This window comes from Ovis aries, chromosome 25 (genome assembly GCF_016772045.2).
Source record: "Ovis aries strain OAR_USU_Benz2616 breed Rambouillet chromosome 25, ARS-UI_Ramb_v3.0, whole genome shotgun sequence".
Taxonomy (NCBI): Eukaryota; Metazoa; Chordata; class Mammalia; order Artiodactyla; family Bovidae; genus Ovis; species Ovis aries.
Window position 1 is genome coordinate 432,523 of NC_056078.1, and position 18,185 is coordinate 450,707.

At 46.8% G+C, this 18,185-nt stretch overlaps 1 protein-coding gene across 1 annotated transcript; it reads left to right on the forward strand.

The window, feature by feature from the left end:
* Positions 1 to 1,517: 1,517 nt before the first annotated feature.
* Positions 1,518 to 17,111, forward strand: LOC114110808 (inactive ubiquitin carboxyl-terminal hydrolase 54-like). The gene is made up of 2 exons (XM_060406714.1): positions 1,518 to 5,765; positions 5,967 to 17,111. Exons 1-2 carry the CDS (start codon positions 2,231 to 2,233, stop codon positions 7,130 to 7,132), a joined length of 4,701 nt encoding a protein of 1,566 aa, XP_060262697.1. The 5' UTR covers positions 1,518 to 2,230; the 3' UTR covers positions 7,133 to 17,111.
* Positions 17,112 to 18,185: the final 1,074 nt, after the last annotated feature.

Sequence of the window (18,185 nt, forward strand, 5' to 3'; positions counted from 1 at the left end):
TCAGTTGTGTTCAACTCTTTGTGACCCTGTGGATAGACTGAAGCTCACCTGGCTCCTCTGTCCATGGGATTTTCCAGGCAAGAACACGAGCATGAGTTTCCATACCCTCCTCCAGGGGAATCTTCCCAACCCAGGGATTGAACCCACATCTCCTGCCTTCCCGGCTCTGTAGGTACATTCTTTGCCTACTGGGCCACCTGTCTTGTATTAAAATTGTTCCAAGGTAATAAAACATAGATGAACATTATTTTTTCTAAAAAGGATGATCTCTGTTCAATTTCTGTAAATAAAGAAGTACAGGGATCTTTTCCAGATGGCTTTTGGATTATCTGCAGGAGTTAATGTTAGGGTTATAGCACCTCAACTCTGAAAATAAATGCCAGGACTTGGCATCACTAGGGCAGTTCAAAGAAGTTGCAAAGAGCAATGCAAGGCACCATCAGTGTACAGACCTCCACCTTCCCCAAGAGAATCTTGTGTTTTACTCATTAAAATATAGATTTTTACTGTTTGCAGCTCTTCTCTCTGAAGGCAGTGATGATAAGACTCTGTTGACAAAATTCAGCACCCATCCCTTGGGGGTTCTTACTTCTCCCCTCCCCACCCAGCCCTCATCTCCTGAACAGTAAGCTGCTGGGAGGGGACCAGGAGGGCCCAGGGGAAGGGGCTTTTGTTTCCCATTGTTCTAGAGGTGGTTCTGGGTGGAAGGAAGGTTCTGGGTGTTTAAAAGGAGGAAAGGACATTACAAATGCACATGGATCATCCTGGGTTTTGTTGCTCAGGACCTGATTTATCTCTGCATAGAAAAATGATTTATCCTTAGGTCTCTGGATTGAGGGTAGACATGTGTGGACTCACCAGCGTGATGTGTGCCTGGGCAGGATGGGTAAAGAGGGAGGGGCAGTAGGCAACCCTCACCCCACTGGCCAAGGCTGGGAGGTAATCAAGAGTTCGGTGACTTTAGGGAAAAATGAAGAAACATTTTAAAATCCAACAGCAGATTCTCATCACAACTGAGGTTGTTTCAATTTTATTGTTTCCTCTTTGCTGAACACATCTGTTTTCAGAAACATTCCATAACAGTGGGAAGGATTTGAAAAGATAAATTGGGGTAGTGAGTGGTGTGTGTGATGGGAAGTAGAACCAATGACTTTATGGAAAATATTCTCCCCACTTTTCAGAGGGACACCTTAAGAAATTCCTGGGAAGGGGCAATCCAGGTTTCTACCTCTGCTCCGTGCTGATATACAGACACTGGCAAGTCCAGATTCTGAAGGATTTGAAGTTGTAAGACTTGGGGGACCCTCATTAAGAAAAATAATGCAGGAGTTGAGCCTGCTCTCTGCAAAATGTTGGCAAAATTCACTAAGATTTTGGCAATATATTGTCAGTTCTGGGAAATGGTTTGCTGAGTACTTGAGGATAACAGATGCTTCTGGGAATTATTTTTGGGAAGTTAGATTTGTTCATTAGCACCTTCTCTCTTGAGATGTGAGATCTATAATCTTTTGCTCTCTGGCACAGCTGGCTAGTCTGGTCACGGAGGAAAAGAGAAGAGATTTTCTGAAGTTGTGGATGGAATAATAGAAGATGTTTGGGACATACTAAAGAACAGCAGCAGAGCAACAACAGCAGAAACTCCATGTATTTCATTTCAGACAAACTTCTTAGCTTTCTGAAATCTATGTCAATTGCTTAGAACTTGGGTTTTTACTTCAGAGGATGATGGGACAATGGGACAAGGCAGTAGAAGGCGAGGAGAGTTGTGCTGGATTCTTGGTTGTCTGTCTGCCTCTCCTTCCAGTTGGGAAAATCTTCAATCCACAGGAAGCATTATAAACAAGCCTAAAGAACACACTCTACCCTGATCCTGAATTCTGTTGGAGTTGAGGATTACAGCCGCTTCACCAGGATTTTATGGAGGCAGTTCAAGAAAAATAGAAGGAAACAATACTTAAGGATTTCTCTGTTTGAATTTGTCCTGTGCCATGTTAAATTTTAGGCATTGTTTGGAACAAGTTGAGGACAGCTCTGGCTTGTGGATCTAAGGATGCCTGAGTTTCTTGAGCTACCTATATGATGTTTGAAAGGTTGTAAATTCAAAGTCCTTCAACATAAATTTGTTAAATTCTGGATTCTGTTTATATTAAGGACTTCAACAAAGACTAAGGACTCCCCCAAAGATACAAAATATTCTCTTGTTTTCAGCCTAAAACAGTAATGAACAGTAATGTCTTGGAAGAGAAATTATTTTTCAGGGGGCCGTGGTAGTGTCCAGGGGATGTTTGCGCCTCGAAGCTCAACCTCCATAGCTCCCAGCAAAGGCCTCAGCAATGAGCCAGGACAAAACAGCTGCTTCCTCAACAGTGCCTTGCAGGTTTTATGGCACCTGGACATCTTCCGACGTAGCTTTAGGCAGCTTACAACTCACAAATGCATGGGAGATTCCTGCATCTTTTGTGCTCTCAAGGGAATCTTTAACCAGTTTCAGTGCAGTAGTGAAAAAGTGCTTCCATCTGACACTCTCCGCAGTGCCCTGGCAAAGACTTTTCAGGATGAACAGCGTTTCCAGCTGGGAATTATGGATGATGCCGCGGAGTGCTTTGAAAACCTCCTGATGAGAATTCACTTCCACATTGCTGATGAAACCAAAGAGGACATATGTACTGCCCAGCACTGCATCTCCCACCAGAAGTTTGCGATGACACTGTTTGAGCAGTGTGTATGTACCAGCTGTGGCGCCACTTCTGACCCGCTGCCTTTCATCCAGATGGTGCATTATATCTCCACTACTTCCCTTTGCAATCAGGCTATTTGTATGCTGGAAAGACGAGAAAAACCCTCACCAAGCATGTTTGGTGAGCTGCTGCAGAATGCCAGCACCATGGGTGATCTGCGGAACTGCCCGAGCAACTGTGGAGAAAGGATTCGGATTCGCCGTGTGTTGATGAACGCACCACAGATTATCACAATTGGGCTGGTATGGGACTCGGACCACTCAGACTTGGCAGAGGATGTCATTCACAGCCTGGGCACCTGCCTTAAGCTGGGTGATCTGTTTTTCAGAGTGACAGATGACCGGGCCAAGCAGTCTGAACTGTACTTAGTAGGAATGATCTGTTACTACGGCAAACATTACTCTATGTTCTTTTTCCAAACAAAAATCCGCAAATGGATGTATTTTGATGATGCTCATGTCAAGGAGATTGGGCCCAAGTGGAAGGATGTGGTGACCAAATGCATCAAGGGGCATTATCAGCCTTTGCTGCTGCTTTATGCGGATCCCCAGGGTACCCCAGTGTCCACCCAGGACCTGCCCCCCCAAGTTGAGTTCCAGTCATACAGCAGGACATGCTACGATAGTGAAGATTCAGGACACCTGACTGACAGTGAATGTAATCAGAAACTCCCATCTAAGAAAGGGTCATTGATAGAGCGCAAGAGGAGCTCTGGCCGGGTCAGGAGGAAAGGCGATGAGCCTCAGGCCTCAGGGTACCACAGTGAAGGAGAAACACTGAAAGAGAAGCAGGCTCCTAGGAATGCCTCCAAATCATCCAGCAGCACCAACAGGCTAAGGGATTTTAAAGAGACAGTCAGCAATATGATCCATAGCAGACCATCCCTGGCTTCTCAGACCACCCTAGGACCTTCTTGTGCAGGGAAGGGAGGAGAACAGACCGACAAAAAACCTCCTCGGAGCCTGCCTTTACACTCTCGTGACTGGGAAGTAGAGAGTACCAGCAGCGAGTCAAAATCCAGTTCTTCTAGCAAATACCGTCCAACATGGAGACCCAAACGAGAGTCTCTGAATATTGACAGTATCTTTAGTAAGGACAAAAGGAAGCACAGTGGCTATACCCAGCTTAGCCCGTTTTCTGAAGATTCAGCAAAAGAATTTACACCAGATGAGTCAAGCAAGCCACCTGCCTGTGACGTTAAAACTGGTGGACCAAGCCCCCAGTACAAGATCTGGGGCCCAGCACGGCCAGGCTGTCACCTTTTAGAGCAACACCCTCGCCTAATCCAGCGAATGGAATCTGGCTATGAGAGCAGTGAGAGGAACAGCAGCAGCCCCGTCAGCCTGGATGCAGCCCTGCCTGAGAGCTCAAGTGTCTGCAGGGATCCAAGTGCTAAGAGGTCAGCAGGGTTGGCCCCTTCCTGGCGTCACATCCCTAAGTCTCACAGTAGCAGCATCCTGGAGGCAGACTCCGCTGTGTCCAGGAGTGGCTGGATGAAGAACCAGCCCCTTTCAGGTGGGGAGATATCTTCCAAAACTGAACTGGATGAATTGCAGGAAGAAGTGGCCAGAAGGGCACAGGAACAGGAACTTCGAAGGAAACGAGAGAAGGAATTAGAGGCAGCTAAAGGGTTTAACCCTCATCCCAGCCGCTTCATGGACTTGGATGAACTGCAGAATCAGGGGAGGAGTGACGGCTTTGAGAGGTCCCTGCAAGAGGCAGATTCAGTGTTTGAAGAGTCGCTGCATCTGGAGCAGAAGGGAGACTGTGCTGCCGCTTTGGCTCTCTGTAACGAAGCTATCTCTAAACTAAGACTTGCCCTGCATGGTGCCAGCTCTAGCACGCACAGCAGAGCCCTAGTCGATAAGAAGTTGCAAATCAGTATTCGAAAAGCACGGAGCCTGCAGGATCGCATGCAGCAGCAGCAATCATCTCAGCCGCCGTCGCAGCCCTCAACCTGCCTCCCCTCGCAGGGAGGAGCCCTCCCTCAGCCAACAAGTGAACAGCCTATCCTGCTCCAAGTATTGTTAAGCCAGGAGGCCCCGCTGGAACCCTACACGAATACAGAGTTTGGGGCCAGTACTTTCATTTACTCACCTGCTTCCTGCCATGAGCCACACTCGCCATTATTCCCAGAGTCATCCGCCCTGTCTGCTCCACAGCACAATTCCCCCAGCGGGTCTGCCTCGAACCTTCTTACTTCTGTGGAGGTGGACAGTATTGACCCCTCTGTGTTCCACAGGCAGGGCTTACCTAAAACACCAGGGAGAACTGAGAAGAATTCTCATCATGGTTGGGAATCAGAGGATGAGCTGCAAAGCTGCAGGGGTGACAATAGCAGCGGGACCCGGTTCCCCCAACAAGAAGGAAGAGACACCGATCCAGAACAGCTATTCCAAGAACAGAGGGATCCTGCTGACTCATCCCAGGTGATGCCTTGGCCACAGCCAAATGGAATAATAGCCACCTCTGAGAGAGGAGATGTACGCAGTCTAGGCTGTGGTCCTTCAAATTCAGCAGCTCAGCCTAGCCTTTCTCTGTACAGGGCCTGCCACCCTGTAAAACCTGCTCCTTCTTCATCTGTGCTTCACTCTTCTAATACTGTACAGAAAACTAACCAATGCCTCCAAACCCCAAACCTCAAAACTCCATTGATTTCAAATATGGACCGAGGCAGCGAGGAGCCCTCTATGCCAGAGTTTCCTACCACCAAGGGGCTTGTCCGCTCTTTGGCAGAGCAGTTCCAGAGGATGCACGGAGCCTCCACCAGGGATGGAACAGGTGCCCAGGATAGAAGTTTGCCAAATAGTCTAAGGAAGGACTCTCCACCTTCTGACTGTAAGCCTCCTTTCCCACAGGGTCAAGGGAAAGGCCACTGGTCTTGGGCAAAACAACAACCCTGTTTGGATAGTAGGAACAAACTGCCTTCCTGGGAAGAGCCTGCTAATCATCCTCCTCTTGCCATGAACTCTGGGCCGCCTAACGGTGAAGCTTCTAGGGGAGGACAGCCCAGATTGGTAGAGTCAGGTATTTACCACGGGAAACCGTCTCAAGTGAGAGATGGTGGGCCTAAGGAGCTGGGCAGCAGTGTCGACTTGGGGACTTCCTTGCCTTTGGATTCTTGGGTGAATGTCACAAGGCTCTGTGATTCTCAGCTTACACATGGGGTCCCTGGGCCAGGAATGAAGTCCTCCCCTCATGATTCCCATACCTGTGTAACCTATCCAGAAAGAAAGCACATCATTTTGCATCCACATTGGAACCAGGACACAGAGCAGGAGACCTCAGAATTGGAGTCTCTCTACCAAGCCAGTCTTCAGGTTTCTCAATCTGGCTGTTCTGGATGTGGGCAGCAGGAAGTAGCCTGGAACCCGCTGAGCCAAACAGGCTCTGCAGATGGTGTAGGGAGGAGGTTGCACTCAGCCCCTGGCCTTGGTCTCTCAAAGACCCCAACAGCAGAAATGGAGCACAGTCTCCATGAAGCCAACGCAGTATCTGCTTCTCAGGCCGCACCTTGCCAAGGCCCCAGCAGGGAGTGTGGGGAGGATGATCAGTATGGTGCAGAGAACTTTCGGCGCATCTCACGCAGTCTCAGTGGCACCGTTGTCTCAGAGAGGGAGGAGGTCCCAGTCTCTTCCCACAGTTTTGATTCATCAAGCGTGAGGAAAAAGCCTTTGGAAACCCGGCATCGTTGTTCCAGCTCCTCTTCCCTCCCTGTCATCCATGACCCTCCTGTATTTCTCCTTGGTCCCCAACTCTACCCACCCCAACCACAGTTCCTGTCCCCAGATGTCTTGATGCCCAGCATGGCAGGGGAGCCCCATAGACCCCCAGGAACTTCGAGGAGTGTCCAGCAGTTTCTGGCTATGTGTGACAGGGGTGAAACTTCCGAAGGGGTCAAGTACGCAGGAAGGACTTTGAACTACCGGAGTCTCCCCCATCGTTCCAGAACAGATGCCTCCCGGGGACCATGGTCAGAGGCCAACCAGCATATTGGGGCCAGATTCCTGACTACTCCAGGGTGCAAGCGTCAGCTAACCCACACTGCCACACTACCAGAAAGACAGCAGGACCTTCAGGTTCCTCATGCTCAGTCCTGGGGGGATCTTTTCCATTCACCCTCCCACCGTCCTGTTGTTCACCCTGTGTCGCCGCCACCAAGCAGTCTTTGTGTACCCCTGAGGTCAGCTTGGAATTCAGGTCCTGTTCCAGGATTTCGAGCCCCTGGTCCTCGAAGAGTAGACATGCCCCCAGATGATGACTGGAGGCAAAGCAGTTATGCCCTGCCGTCTAGGCACAGGAGGACAGGGAGAGAGGAGTTTCTGTTTGTCCTAGCAGATGCCCCTGGCAGAGAACAGGTCAGGGCTAGAGCCCTGCAGCACAGTAGGTGGTAAGGGTTACCCTTTCCTCTCCTGGAGCCACAGCTTTCTCTGTTAAACTGTACTGCAGCAGAGTTGGCACCCTGCATCCCTGCCAAGGTTGTGCAAGTCTTATCTCAATACAGAGTTGGCAATTTCTCCCAGGGGTGCCAGGAACCCCTAAGGAGACCTGGCTCTTTGAGGGAATATTTGAAACTTCAATTTCCATTCACCTAGCAAAAGGAAGCAGCTGCTGTTTAGGGTTTTATTTGATCCACTTTAAAGATGAATTCATGTTACTCTGGACACTAGCCATTCCTTAGGATCTTAGGGTCACCATTTTATTCTTGAATACTCTAAGCCGTCATATTCTGTTCCCTGTTATATTACCAACTTCTATGCTTTGTTTTATCCACCTATCCCTATTATCCAACCTTCTGTCTTCTCCATCCCTCATCCTTGGAGGGACATGTAGCCCTGTAGTCTTGGTCCTGACCACATCATTCAGGCTAGCCCACCCGCCCAGACTGTCAGCCTTCCCTCAGCCCCCAAACCTTAGGCCTAGAATGTGGGACTACCAACATAACATTTACTCTTCGGAACAAATGGGAGTCAGGCACACTAACATACCCTCCTGTCCTCAGCAGCACAGCCATTACTGCCACTTGCTCAATCGCCGCTGTAAACCCTCAGAGTCAGCTGAACTATTTTAGGGCCAAACATACTGTTTTTTGTAAAGTATTTTTCATTAATAAATCTATAAGATAGTTCTATTTAAAAAAAAAAAAAGAAAAATAATGCAAAACTACAATTGCAAAACTCCCATGTCCTAGGACAGAGTGAAGGACCCTGAAGATCTCCCTTCATTAGCTTTGTAATAATGCCTTTGGTCACAAAACACTTTCTTTATAAAAGAAACACTGCAAATAATCATGTATAAAGTAGTGGGTAATACAGGGTGCATTTGAAGACAGGAAAAGATGTATAATATAAAAAGTGTTAATATACAGAGCAGGACAGGGGGTAGGTACCATAACCACTGATTGACATATTAAGTGCTATTTGGAACAAAAATTTCCATTTGAAAGGTAACAGGCTAATCAAGAAATGTCTGATTTAAAATTGCAAGATAAGCAACCCAATGTCCACCAATGGATGACTAGATAGACAAAATATGGTATATCTATACAATGGAATATTATTCAGTCTTAAAACAAAGCAAACTCAGACACAGGCTACAGGACAGGTGATTCTGGAAGACGCAATGCTCAGTGAAATAAGCCAGTCACAAAAGGACAAATACTATATGATTCCAGTCATGTGAGGTACCTAGAATAGTGCAATTCATAGAGACAGAAAGTAGAATGGTGGTTGTCAGGGGCTGGGGGTGAGGGATGGGAGTTAGAGTTTAAGGGACAGAGTTTCAGTTTTGCAAGATGGAAAGAGATCTGGAGATGGATGGTGGTGAATGTCACTGGATGGTGGTGAATTGGCACAACAATGTGAATGTCACTGAACTGTACACTTAAAGATGGTTAAGATGGTAAATTTCATCATATATATACATATATATGTATATATATATGTATATGTATATATATATATATATATATATATATAAAACCACAATTGAAAAAATTGTGAGAGAGTTTTGCAGCTACAATTCTTCTTGCTTTCTAGCTGGGAGAGACTTCCCAAAAAACAAATCCTTGCTGGCTCAGAACTTTCCAAGTCAAATATCCTCAAACATGGAAAATTTCAGAAGACATGCCTGTATATCCAGTTTGGGGACATCAGAATGTGGTTAACTGTGCTTAAATTGAACAAAAAAAAAATCCAAAAATTTTTTTCTTTCAAATGATTAAATAGTAATGTGACTCCAGAATCTGATTTGGCCTCCAAAGTACACATACAGTCCTACAAAGAGAGCTCCATTTCTGCCTGGAACAACCAGGCTGGTGAGGGAGCTGAGTGGCTCCCAGGATGCAACTATGCCCTCTGACCTCTGAAATGTCCCCAGGACAAAACATTCTTGGCAGCTGGTGGTAGCAGCAGCAATGGCCTCTTCCTTCTCCCCAACCCCAGCTATAAACTCTGGTTAGGGCTAATAGCACCCTGTTCCTTCAGGGAGATTTGGAGAAGACTAATAAGAAATGGGATGGGAAACACAACAAGCTTGTTGGCAGGAGGCATGATACAATGCAAGGTGGTTTGAGGCTCCCATCACCCTGCCTCCATAGTGGTGACCTCCCATGCCTCCAAATCTGACCTGTAAAAAGACCAAAGAGAGATCCCAGGCAGCCAGAGACCCCAGAGACTCAGAATTCAAAACCTGATCATAAAGGAAGGGGCTGTTCTCTGCTAATGACCTCCCAGGGTGAAATGTCCTGGCCTCAGGGAAGCCTACTCTTAGCTCTTCTAATGTATTACTTATGGCTATAGGGTTTTTACAACATTCAAGGCTATGTGAATGTCACTGAACTGTACACTTAAAGATGGTTAAGATGGTAAATTTCATCTTAGATATGTATATGTATATATGTATGTATATACGTGTATATATATGTACATGTATGTATATACATGTATATATGTATATACATATGTATATATATATATTTAAAATGATGTATCAGTGAGAGGGGCTTATCTGGTAGCTCAGCTCGTGAAGAATCCACCTGCAGTGCAGGAGACCCCAGTTCGATTCATGGGGCTGGAAGATGCCCTGGAGAAGGGACAGTCTACCTACTCCAGTGTCCTTGGGCTTCCTTGGTGGCTTAGTTGCTAAAGAATCCACCTGCAATGCAGGAGACATGGGTTTGTTTCCTGGGTAGGGAAGATCCCCTGGAGGAGGGCATAGCAACCCACTCCAATATTCTTGCCTGGAGAATCCCCATAGTCAGAGGAGCCTGGTGGCCTACAGTGCATGGGGTTGCAAAGAGTCAGACATGACTGAGCGACTAAACATAGCACATTAGTGAGAGACCATTATGAAAACCATCACGCATACGTATACATGACACATACAACCATTCACTTATGTTTGCATACATAAAATATATGATGTATAATACATGCCTTATTATAAAAATAAGAATAGCTTTGTAAATCATGTAAAAATGCTGCCTTGTCCATGTCAAGGGTTGATTTTTAGATTGTTTTTACAATTCTTTTCCCTTTAAAAAAAAATTGTTGTTATTTTACTAGTTTGCTCACTTCCAAGGCTACTGGTAAAATAAACTATGCTATTTTTCCAGAAAAGATTGACTCCATAAGAGGACTTACATTTAGAACTAGGGTCACATGATTTCTTTTAGAATTAAAGAGACTGTAGAAGTTTTTCTAGCTTCCTCATTCCCACTTCACAGATGAGTCCATTGAGGCTGGAAGAGATGGAGAGATTTGCCTGATACAAAAGTCACATTTGGTCATAGAGCTGGGACTCTGGGTGGAAGTCCCACTGAGCCTTGCTCATCAGTCCTGCACCCTCCTCCAATTGTTTGGGCCAAACAAACAGTTTACTTGTTATTCTGAGTCTGTTTTTACTTTTACCCACCCAAGCCCACTTGGATATTCATCACTGGAGGAAGGGAAAATGCAAGGTGAGGGGACACAATCGCTTAAAAAAGAAATGTTGAAACCATCAGTAAGTGAGCCTTAAATTTTTTAAACACTGCTTGTACCCCTCCTAATTACATGACAGAATACAGGCTGGCTCATGTAAGGTCTCATGAGTCTCTCTAAGATAATGACATTGAGCATTTTTTACTGGACATTTATTAGGCATTAGCTCCTCGCACTGACTGAAGCGCCTTACGTGTATTCACTCATTTGGCTTTCACAGCCTCCACTATGACGCCGACATAGGCCTTGTCATCATCACTCGTATTCTACAGATGAGGAAACTGAGGGCTTAGGTCAATCTCTCTTGCCTGCCCCACAGTCTCCCAAGCACATAGACACACAGCATCAGTACTTACCGCTTTCTGTCTCCATCCATGGCGCAAATAGTCATGAAGACTGAGGTGTTCAGTGCAGGCTTTGGAGTCCAGAGTCAGTAAGACAGCTGGGGCCTCAAAGCTCACACAGGTTGTGTGTGTGGGGGGAGGGGGGCTCTTCCACAAGGACAGCAGAGAAAGACTGAGAAGGCCCAGAAGTGTGGCTATGACCTCACAAGCCCCCATGGGAGGTAAAAACTCCCTGGGAGGGGGCTGGGAAGGTATTTTCACACAGAAGGTGCAATTTTAGCTGTGTATAAAAATGAAGTTAAGTTGCTCAGTTGTGTCCGACTCTTTGCAACCCCGTGGACTGTAGCCCACCAGGCTCCTCCGTCCAGGGGATTCTCCAGACAAGAATACTGGAGTGGGTTGCCATGCCCTCCTCCAGGGGATCTTCCCAATCCAGGGACTGAACCCAGGTCTCCTGCATTAGAGGCAGATGCTTTAACCTCTGAGCCACCAGGAAAGCCCAAATATTGATATGTATGAGGTGAAAGTGAGGTGAAGTCGCTCAGTCGTGTCTGACTCTGCGACCCCGTGGACTGTAACCTACTAGGCTTCTCCATCCATGGGATTCTCCAGGCAAGAACACTGGAGTGGATTGACATAAAAATGAAATAGGACTTAGACAGTCAACAGGGGTGGGGCCAGTCAATGGGTTAAAAAAAAAAAAAGGGCATTTCTGGCAGGGAGCATATCACAGGCAAAAGTTTAAAAGCCTGAAGAAACATCCACTTCACTCAGGCCCTCTAATGTGCTTTACACTTAAGACAGTGCTTGCTGCTTTAACAGTGACACTGCACAGCAAAAAAGGAGGAGCCATGGGTCATTGTCTCTAAATACAGTGTCTCCCCGGCCGTCTTTGGCCTCCATGGAGTGGGAAACCCATAAGGGGTGGGATTAGGGATTATGATCAAAAGATGACAAAGGAAGACTTGCTATGGAGGTGCCTCCCAGGAAACAAGCAATGGTGAAATGCAGCTCCCCACTGAGATAAGGAATTGAAGGACTGGGCCATGCTTGAATTTAAACTAGGAAAGAACATGGGTGTTGGAGAAGATATTGAACATTTGCAAAACAATAATGGAAAGACCTTTCAGCACAGAAGCAGTGTGGGAACATGCTGTGTGCAGAGAAGAAGGTGGTCAGTTAAGAACATTTCATGGCAGAATCCAGGGTAGGAGTGATGAGGAGGATGTGAAGGATAACAAGGGGCACCCCGGACCAGCCACTGCACTGACATGGCTGGGGAGACCAAAGGACAATGTGTTCTGACCTTGGGCTGGAGCCTAAAATAGGGACGACAGCTTGAAGGGACCATCATGCAGGCAAGGCTGGGCAGTGCCCAGTGCCCCCGATCTCCTGGGGAAGCCCCAGGTGTCTGTGTTGCTGATGCAGGTGTGCCTACCTGGGATGCCCAGCTCCAGGTAGGGAGCAGCTAGGTTGGTGCCTCTCTGTCTTTCTTTCTCTTCATCTTCATAAGGAGGTACTTCATGTTATGATGTCTATCCACAGATTTTTTCCAATGTATTCACTCAAACTCTATATTCCCATGACCTTGTTTGTTAGAGCAGGCAATTTAATCATTACACTTATGGAAACATGGATTAACCAGAGATTAGAATGGGTTGAGGTTTGTTCAGAGTGAGGGAACTGTTGATAATGTGATGACATTCATCAGGGCTCAGGGCCCAACTAGGAGAGGTCGGGCAGGGGACAGAGTGGAGGGAAGTGACATGAAGGCTTGTTTCCTCTGGAACAAACCAGGGCCTCTAGATGCTTTCAGTCACTGCCCTTTGGCCCATCAGTAAGCCTTATTCCGGGTGTCTGCATTTTTCTGTGTCGCCATCCAGGAGTGAGTAAGATGGCATAGTGGTGCTCGTGTGTCTAGTTCTGGATGTGGTTTTGAATTTTGGTTGTCACCTCTGCTGGCAAAGTGAGGCCAACTAAAGAACAGCTCTGCCATTAGAATGGTCCTGCGGCTAAGACGGGGGGTCCAGGTTTGATCTATGGTTGGGAAATGAAACCCCACATGCCCCAACTAAGAGTTCACATCTGCAGCTAGAAGTCCATGTGGCACAAGGAAGATTGGAGATCCTGAGAGCTGCAAGTAAGACCCAGCACAGCCACATAAATTTTTGAAAAATATATTTTAAAAATCCCACAAAAAACAGCTCTGTCATTAGATTCTAATATTTACTAAACAAATACACAGGCTTCAGAAACATGAATTATCTGAGCTCATCTGTCCTGGGAGAAAAGGCTTTGCCAGGCAGCAACCTCACTTCACTCCAGGCTGCAACCCTGGCATGCCAAGGTCACCAGTGACCTTCCACTCAGAGCTCAGAAAGGTGTGAAGTGGAGTCCCTGATGAAGGCTATAACTCTGACCAGATAAACCCATCCCTCCAGAATCTCAGGGAACCTTAGCAGGCGTGTAGATAGGGCACAGCTCATACACAGGGTGGAGCTCCACTTGTGCCTGGATCTCCCAAGGGCCCTTTTAGAACAGAGGTTCATCATGGCTGGTGACTCAGTCCACACAAAGGTTCTTTCCTCCACACTGACAATGATACCAACAAAAACTTCTCCCTGGTTTGCCTGGGTTTCCCCATCACAGGATATCTTGGTGCTCAAAAGAAACAAAAGAAGGAGGAAATAAGATAGGTGAACATTTTCCAGTGAAAGAGTAGGCTGACTTAGGGTTTTCAGTAAAGGTTTGGTACTTTCATATTTTGTTTCAGAGATTCATCCAAAAGCCTGCCTCTCTGTATGAACCATGTCTTCTATTTTCTATATTCTGATGTTTTGACTTCTTGGGGTCTTGCTGATCCTGGAGGGACTGCCCCTGACAGGGTTGCCAGTTCCTAGGCATGGTTAACAACTCACTGATAACACACTTTTCAAAGGCAAATCAGTCAATCCAGAGCCCACCTCCTCCTACTTCCGCTGTGGGGCTTTCACCAGGCCCCTGTCCTGATCACCCAAGTCAGGTACTTCAACCAAGGCAGCCCTACACCCAGAGCCCTGAAATGATACAAACCAGTCAGTCCTGAGCCTGTTGACCCTGCCTTACCCACTTCTTCTCACGAAAACCACAATACTATCCATGCATCTGCCCCCCTCCTTCTCCCAACCACCCTGGGCCTTCCCCTTGTGGCTATTTCTGCAAGGCATGCCATGCCCCCTCCTCCTGGGAGCACTGAGTAACAAGCTCTCTCTCCCATGTGGCCATTTGCTGATCTGCTGACCTCCCTGCCCCTGAATAACAACGGAGCCTGCTTCACGACAGGCTCTCTCCTAGTGCGGCTGACTCAGGGGGTCACTCAGAGGGCACTGTGCCGGGGACGCCCTGTTCCCCTCATGCTGAACTCAGCCTGCCCACCCTTTACTTTCAGCCATGTGTTCTCTCACCACCCATTCGAAATTGGTAGCAAGTAGTTTTTCTGCACCGACTTATTAAAAAAACCAAATGAAAATCTAAGAGACAAACTATCTTCCTTCTCCCTTCGCCACAGAAGGAACTGGCTTTTGTCTGGGTCACTTTGTCCACGGGAGCAGCCTGACAAGTCTGTCCAGTTTAAAGTGGTTGGAACAGGATGGGGCAGAGAGGTCGTGTGGGCTGTGGTCTCCTTTGAAAGCCTTTCTTCTGGGAACCCAGTTAATGCACAGATGATGCTCTTCCAACAGGTCCAAAGTTAAAATAAAGGATATGATTGCATTAAAAATCTCTATTATTTTTGAAAAATCTCTCCAATTCTCTATTTTCTACCATCCATCTTGGAATCCTTTCTTCACATTAAAAGAACCTCATGCAGCTGGGAAACACACTCCGCTCCAAAAGGCCAGCCAAGTTTAACTAGAGAATGTGAAATAAGAAATAAAAAAGACTGAGGTTGCTGGGAAAGTCTTTAACCTGGCAGAGCTGGTCACATTCTTGTGAGGCCAGTGACTGGAACTGAGTTCCCTGACCTGTCCCTCTAGGGCAGCACAGAGTTGGGGACTCCTGATGCCAAGAGGTTGTTGGGCCCTGGCAGGTGGGCAGAACCCCCCTCAGGTGCCCACTGGGTGGCCAGTAAGATGGAACCTTCTTAAGGCTCATCCTCAGGGAGAGTGAACGTTTTCTAAGAGCACCATCCAGGGGCAGGTGGGACATGTCTGCTGTGTCCCCTTCTCCCCTCTTGCCCTATGTCCCTGGCATTTCCTCTCCCCCTGTCTGTCCCTCCCATTGTCATGTCCTCCTCCATCTTCGTCTCTTTCCCATTTTGCCTTTAGATGAGGATGCTGTTGGACACCGGGAAACCAATTTGGAAAAACCACAGCCTTCGCCTCAGTTATAGAGACAGTCCTAACCACAACCCTACCACCACCTGGCTCCAAACATGGCAAGCATTTCTGAGTGCCTGCCACATCTCACACCTGTGCTCAAAGTGGGCACACAGGATTGGGGTGCTTCTGCCACCCCAGGGCATCCACATGCAGCAAAACTACCCTGTGCAGGCAAGAGCCAAGCCCAGGGCATGGCCAGGGCAGCGGTGGTCCCGGGACTGGGGCTTAGGCAGAATGACTGGCCAGAGGCGTTTCCTGTGGGGATGCAATGTGATCATACCTCCCAGTACTGGAGGGCTGAGAAATGTAGGGGGTACCTGGCTTGCCCTTTGTTTTCTCCAGGTTGAAGACCACAACAGAGGAAAGCAGCCTTGGAGATGCCTTTGGCTAAGAGGAGGAACCAAAGTCAATCCAGGTCAACATGAGTTCCTGGTTCTAGAGAAGTCTGGAAGAGAAGTTGTTCCAACACTGATTCTCTAGACCGATGGACTGTGCTTTATCCATGAAAATTCAGGGAGGAAAATCACAGATGAGTGAAGATAGGGAATCTACATCATGAATGCAATACTGAAAGGGAACTGCAAAGACATTTCCAGAGTTTAGAAAGCAAGCTTTGTGTGTGTGTGTGTGTGTGTCTGTGTGTGTGTGTGTGTGAGTATACAACTTACCAGGGAAGTTCTAGGGATGGACTGAAATAACAGTGAACCTACATGCTAATGGGGTGGTTACAATGATAGTCTCTGTGATTTTATTACTTGATGCAGTCATGGGAAATGAATCAAGATAATCAAAATTACAAGGCTTTACATACAGTGAATGCTCAAATGAATTCAAGTATGGTAAATGCTTTATATACAGTAAATGCACAAGTGAATTTATGTACAGTAAATGCTTGCTGAATTGAAATGCATTGAGTTATTTCATCCTACAGATCAGGAAACTGAGAAGGAGGCATCTACAACTTAAAGAGATGGGCTATCATCCTGGATACAGCTGTCCTGGCTCATGACCCCAGCAAAGCACTCAGCTCTCTGTCTCCCTCTTTCTTGTTTACTTTGGGAGAAGATTGAGATTCTCTAGGAAAAGGCTAATTCCAAATCCAAGGTGCTATCATTGCTGCTTATTTTTCTTATTATTGTTGTTGCCCTGTCTTAAATATGAGAAGTTTTCAGCCAGAATGACATCTTCCTTACCAAGGAGAAAGAAGGCAGTGTGCAGACATAGCTCTGAGAGATGGCAGAGAAGGAGGAAAAAGGGAGGTGGGTGCAGCCAGCTGATGCTACAGGGGGGCTGTAATTTGGAAGAACACATCTGCCTCAATATTGGATGTTTCTTTTGCTTTAGCATTATATTCTGTTGCTTTTGCTACAAGTTAAGAATGTTGCCTATAGTCTGAAATATACAGGAAAGTCCATTCTCAAAACTCTGACCTTTATAGGTGTAAAACTTTTCCATTCATATAGAGGTAAAAAGTTGCAAAACAGAGTATGACGTTTCCTCTTGCTGGAGGTTGATATGAACTTTGTGGCCTGACCAACAAGGACAGCTACAAGAGCAAAGGATTACTACATCAAGAAGTTTGCAATGACCAGCCACACTTCTTCCCATTTTAGTATAAAAGAAACCTGAATTCTAACTCAGATAAGATGTTTCTTTGGAACACAAGTCCACCATCTTCTCAATCTGCTGGCTTTCTGAATAAAGTTGCTCTTCCTTGCACCATCACTTGTCAGCCACTTGAACTTGGGGGCTGTTTGTTACTGCGCTGTGTGGAACCAGCACTGACTTGTACACTCCTAACCTCAGTCTCCTCATCTGCAAAATGAACATCAGAGAATCTGTGATGAGAAGTGTAGTGACAATGATGAGGGTCCTTGTAAGAAAAATTCTCTCAGCAGGCACTTCTGATGTTCTGGGCACAGTTCCAAGTGCTCTACACAGAGTAGCTATTTACTCCTCAAAAAACAAACCCATCAGAGGGCCACTATTATTACTGACATTTACAGAGGAGGAAACCCACACACAGAGCCTCATGTGTATGAAGGAGGCTGGACCATGGCAGGAAATTATTAAGTGTCAGTTTCTCTTCCCTTTCTTTTACAACGACCACCCCCTACTCCCTAACCTCCTGTTTAGGAAAAACTGTCAGAGGCATGAGGGAGAGATTTTTTTAAGTTGGCAGAAGACACCCTCTTCTGGGAACTCCATCAGCTGTGAGCCGTGGGCAGATGCCATGTTCCATGGATGGTCCCATGCAAGACACTGCACCTTGCCCACAGGTCTGTCTGACACCACGTGTTGTGTCTTCTATTAGAGACTAGTCTCTGTTCAGTTCAGTTCAGTTCAGTCGCTCAGTCATGTCTGACTCTTTGCGACCCCATGAATCACAGCACGCCAGGCCTCCCTGTCCGTCACCAACTCCCGGAGTTCACTCAGACTCACGTCCATCGAGTCAGTGATGCCATCCAGCCATCTCATCCTCTGTTGTCCCCTTCTCCTCCTGCCCCCAATCCCTCTCAGCATCAGAGTATTTTCCAATGAGTCAACTCTTCGCATGAGGTGGCCAAAGTACTAAGGAATCCATGATCTTGTGGTCATCTTCAGTCACTGTAATGCCCTCACTTTACATGTGGTGTGATTGTTCCTATAGTTTGTTTTAATAGGATGAAATTTGCTTCTCTTTGTGGCAAACTCAAACCATTTGCAAAAGACATAGCTTAGGAATTTTGAGTGAGGATTGGGTTAGGGAGGAGATCATCCAGG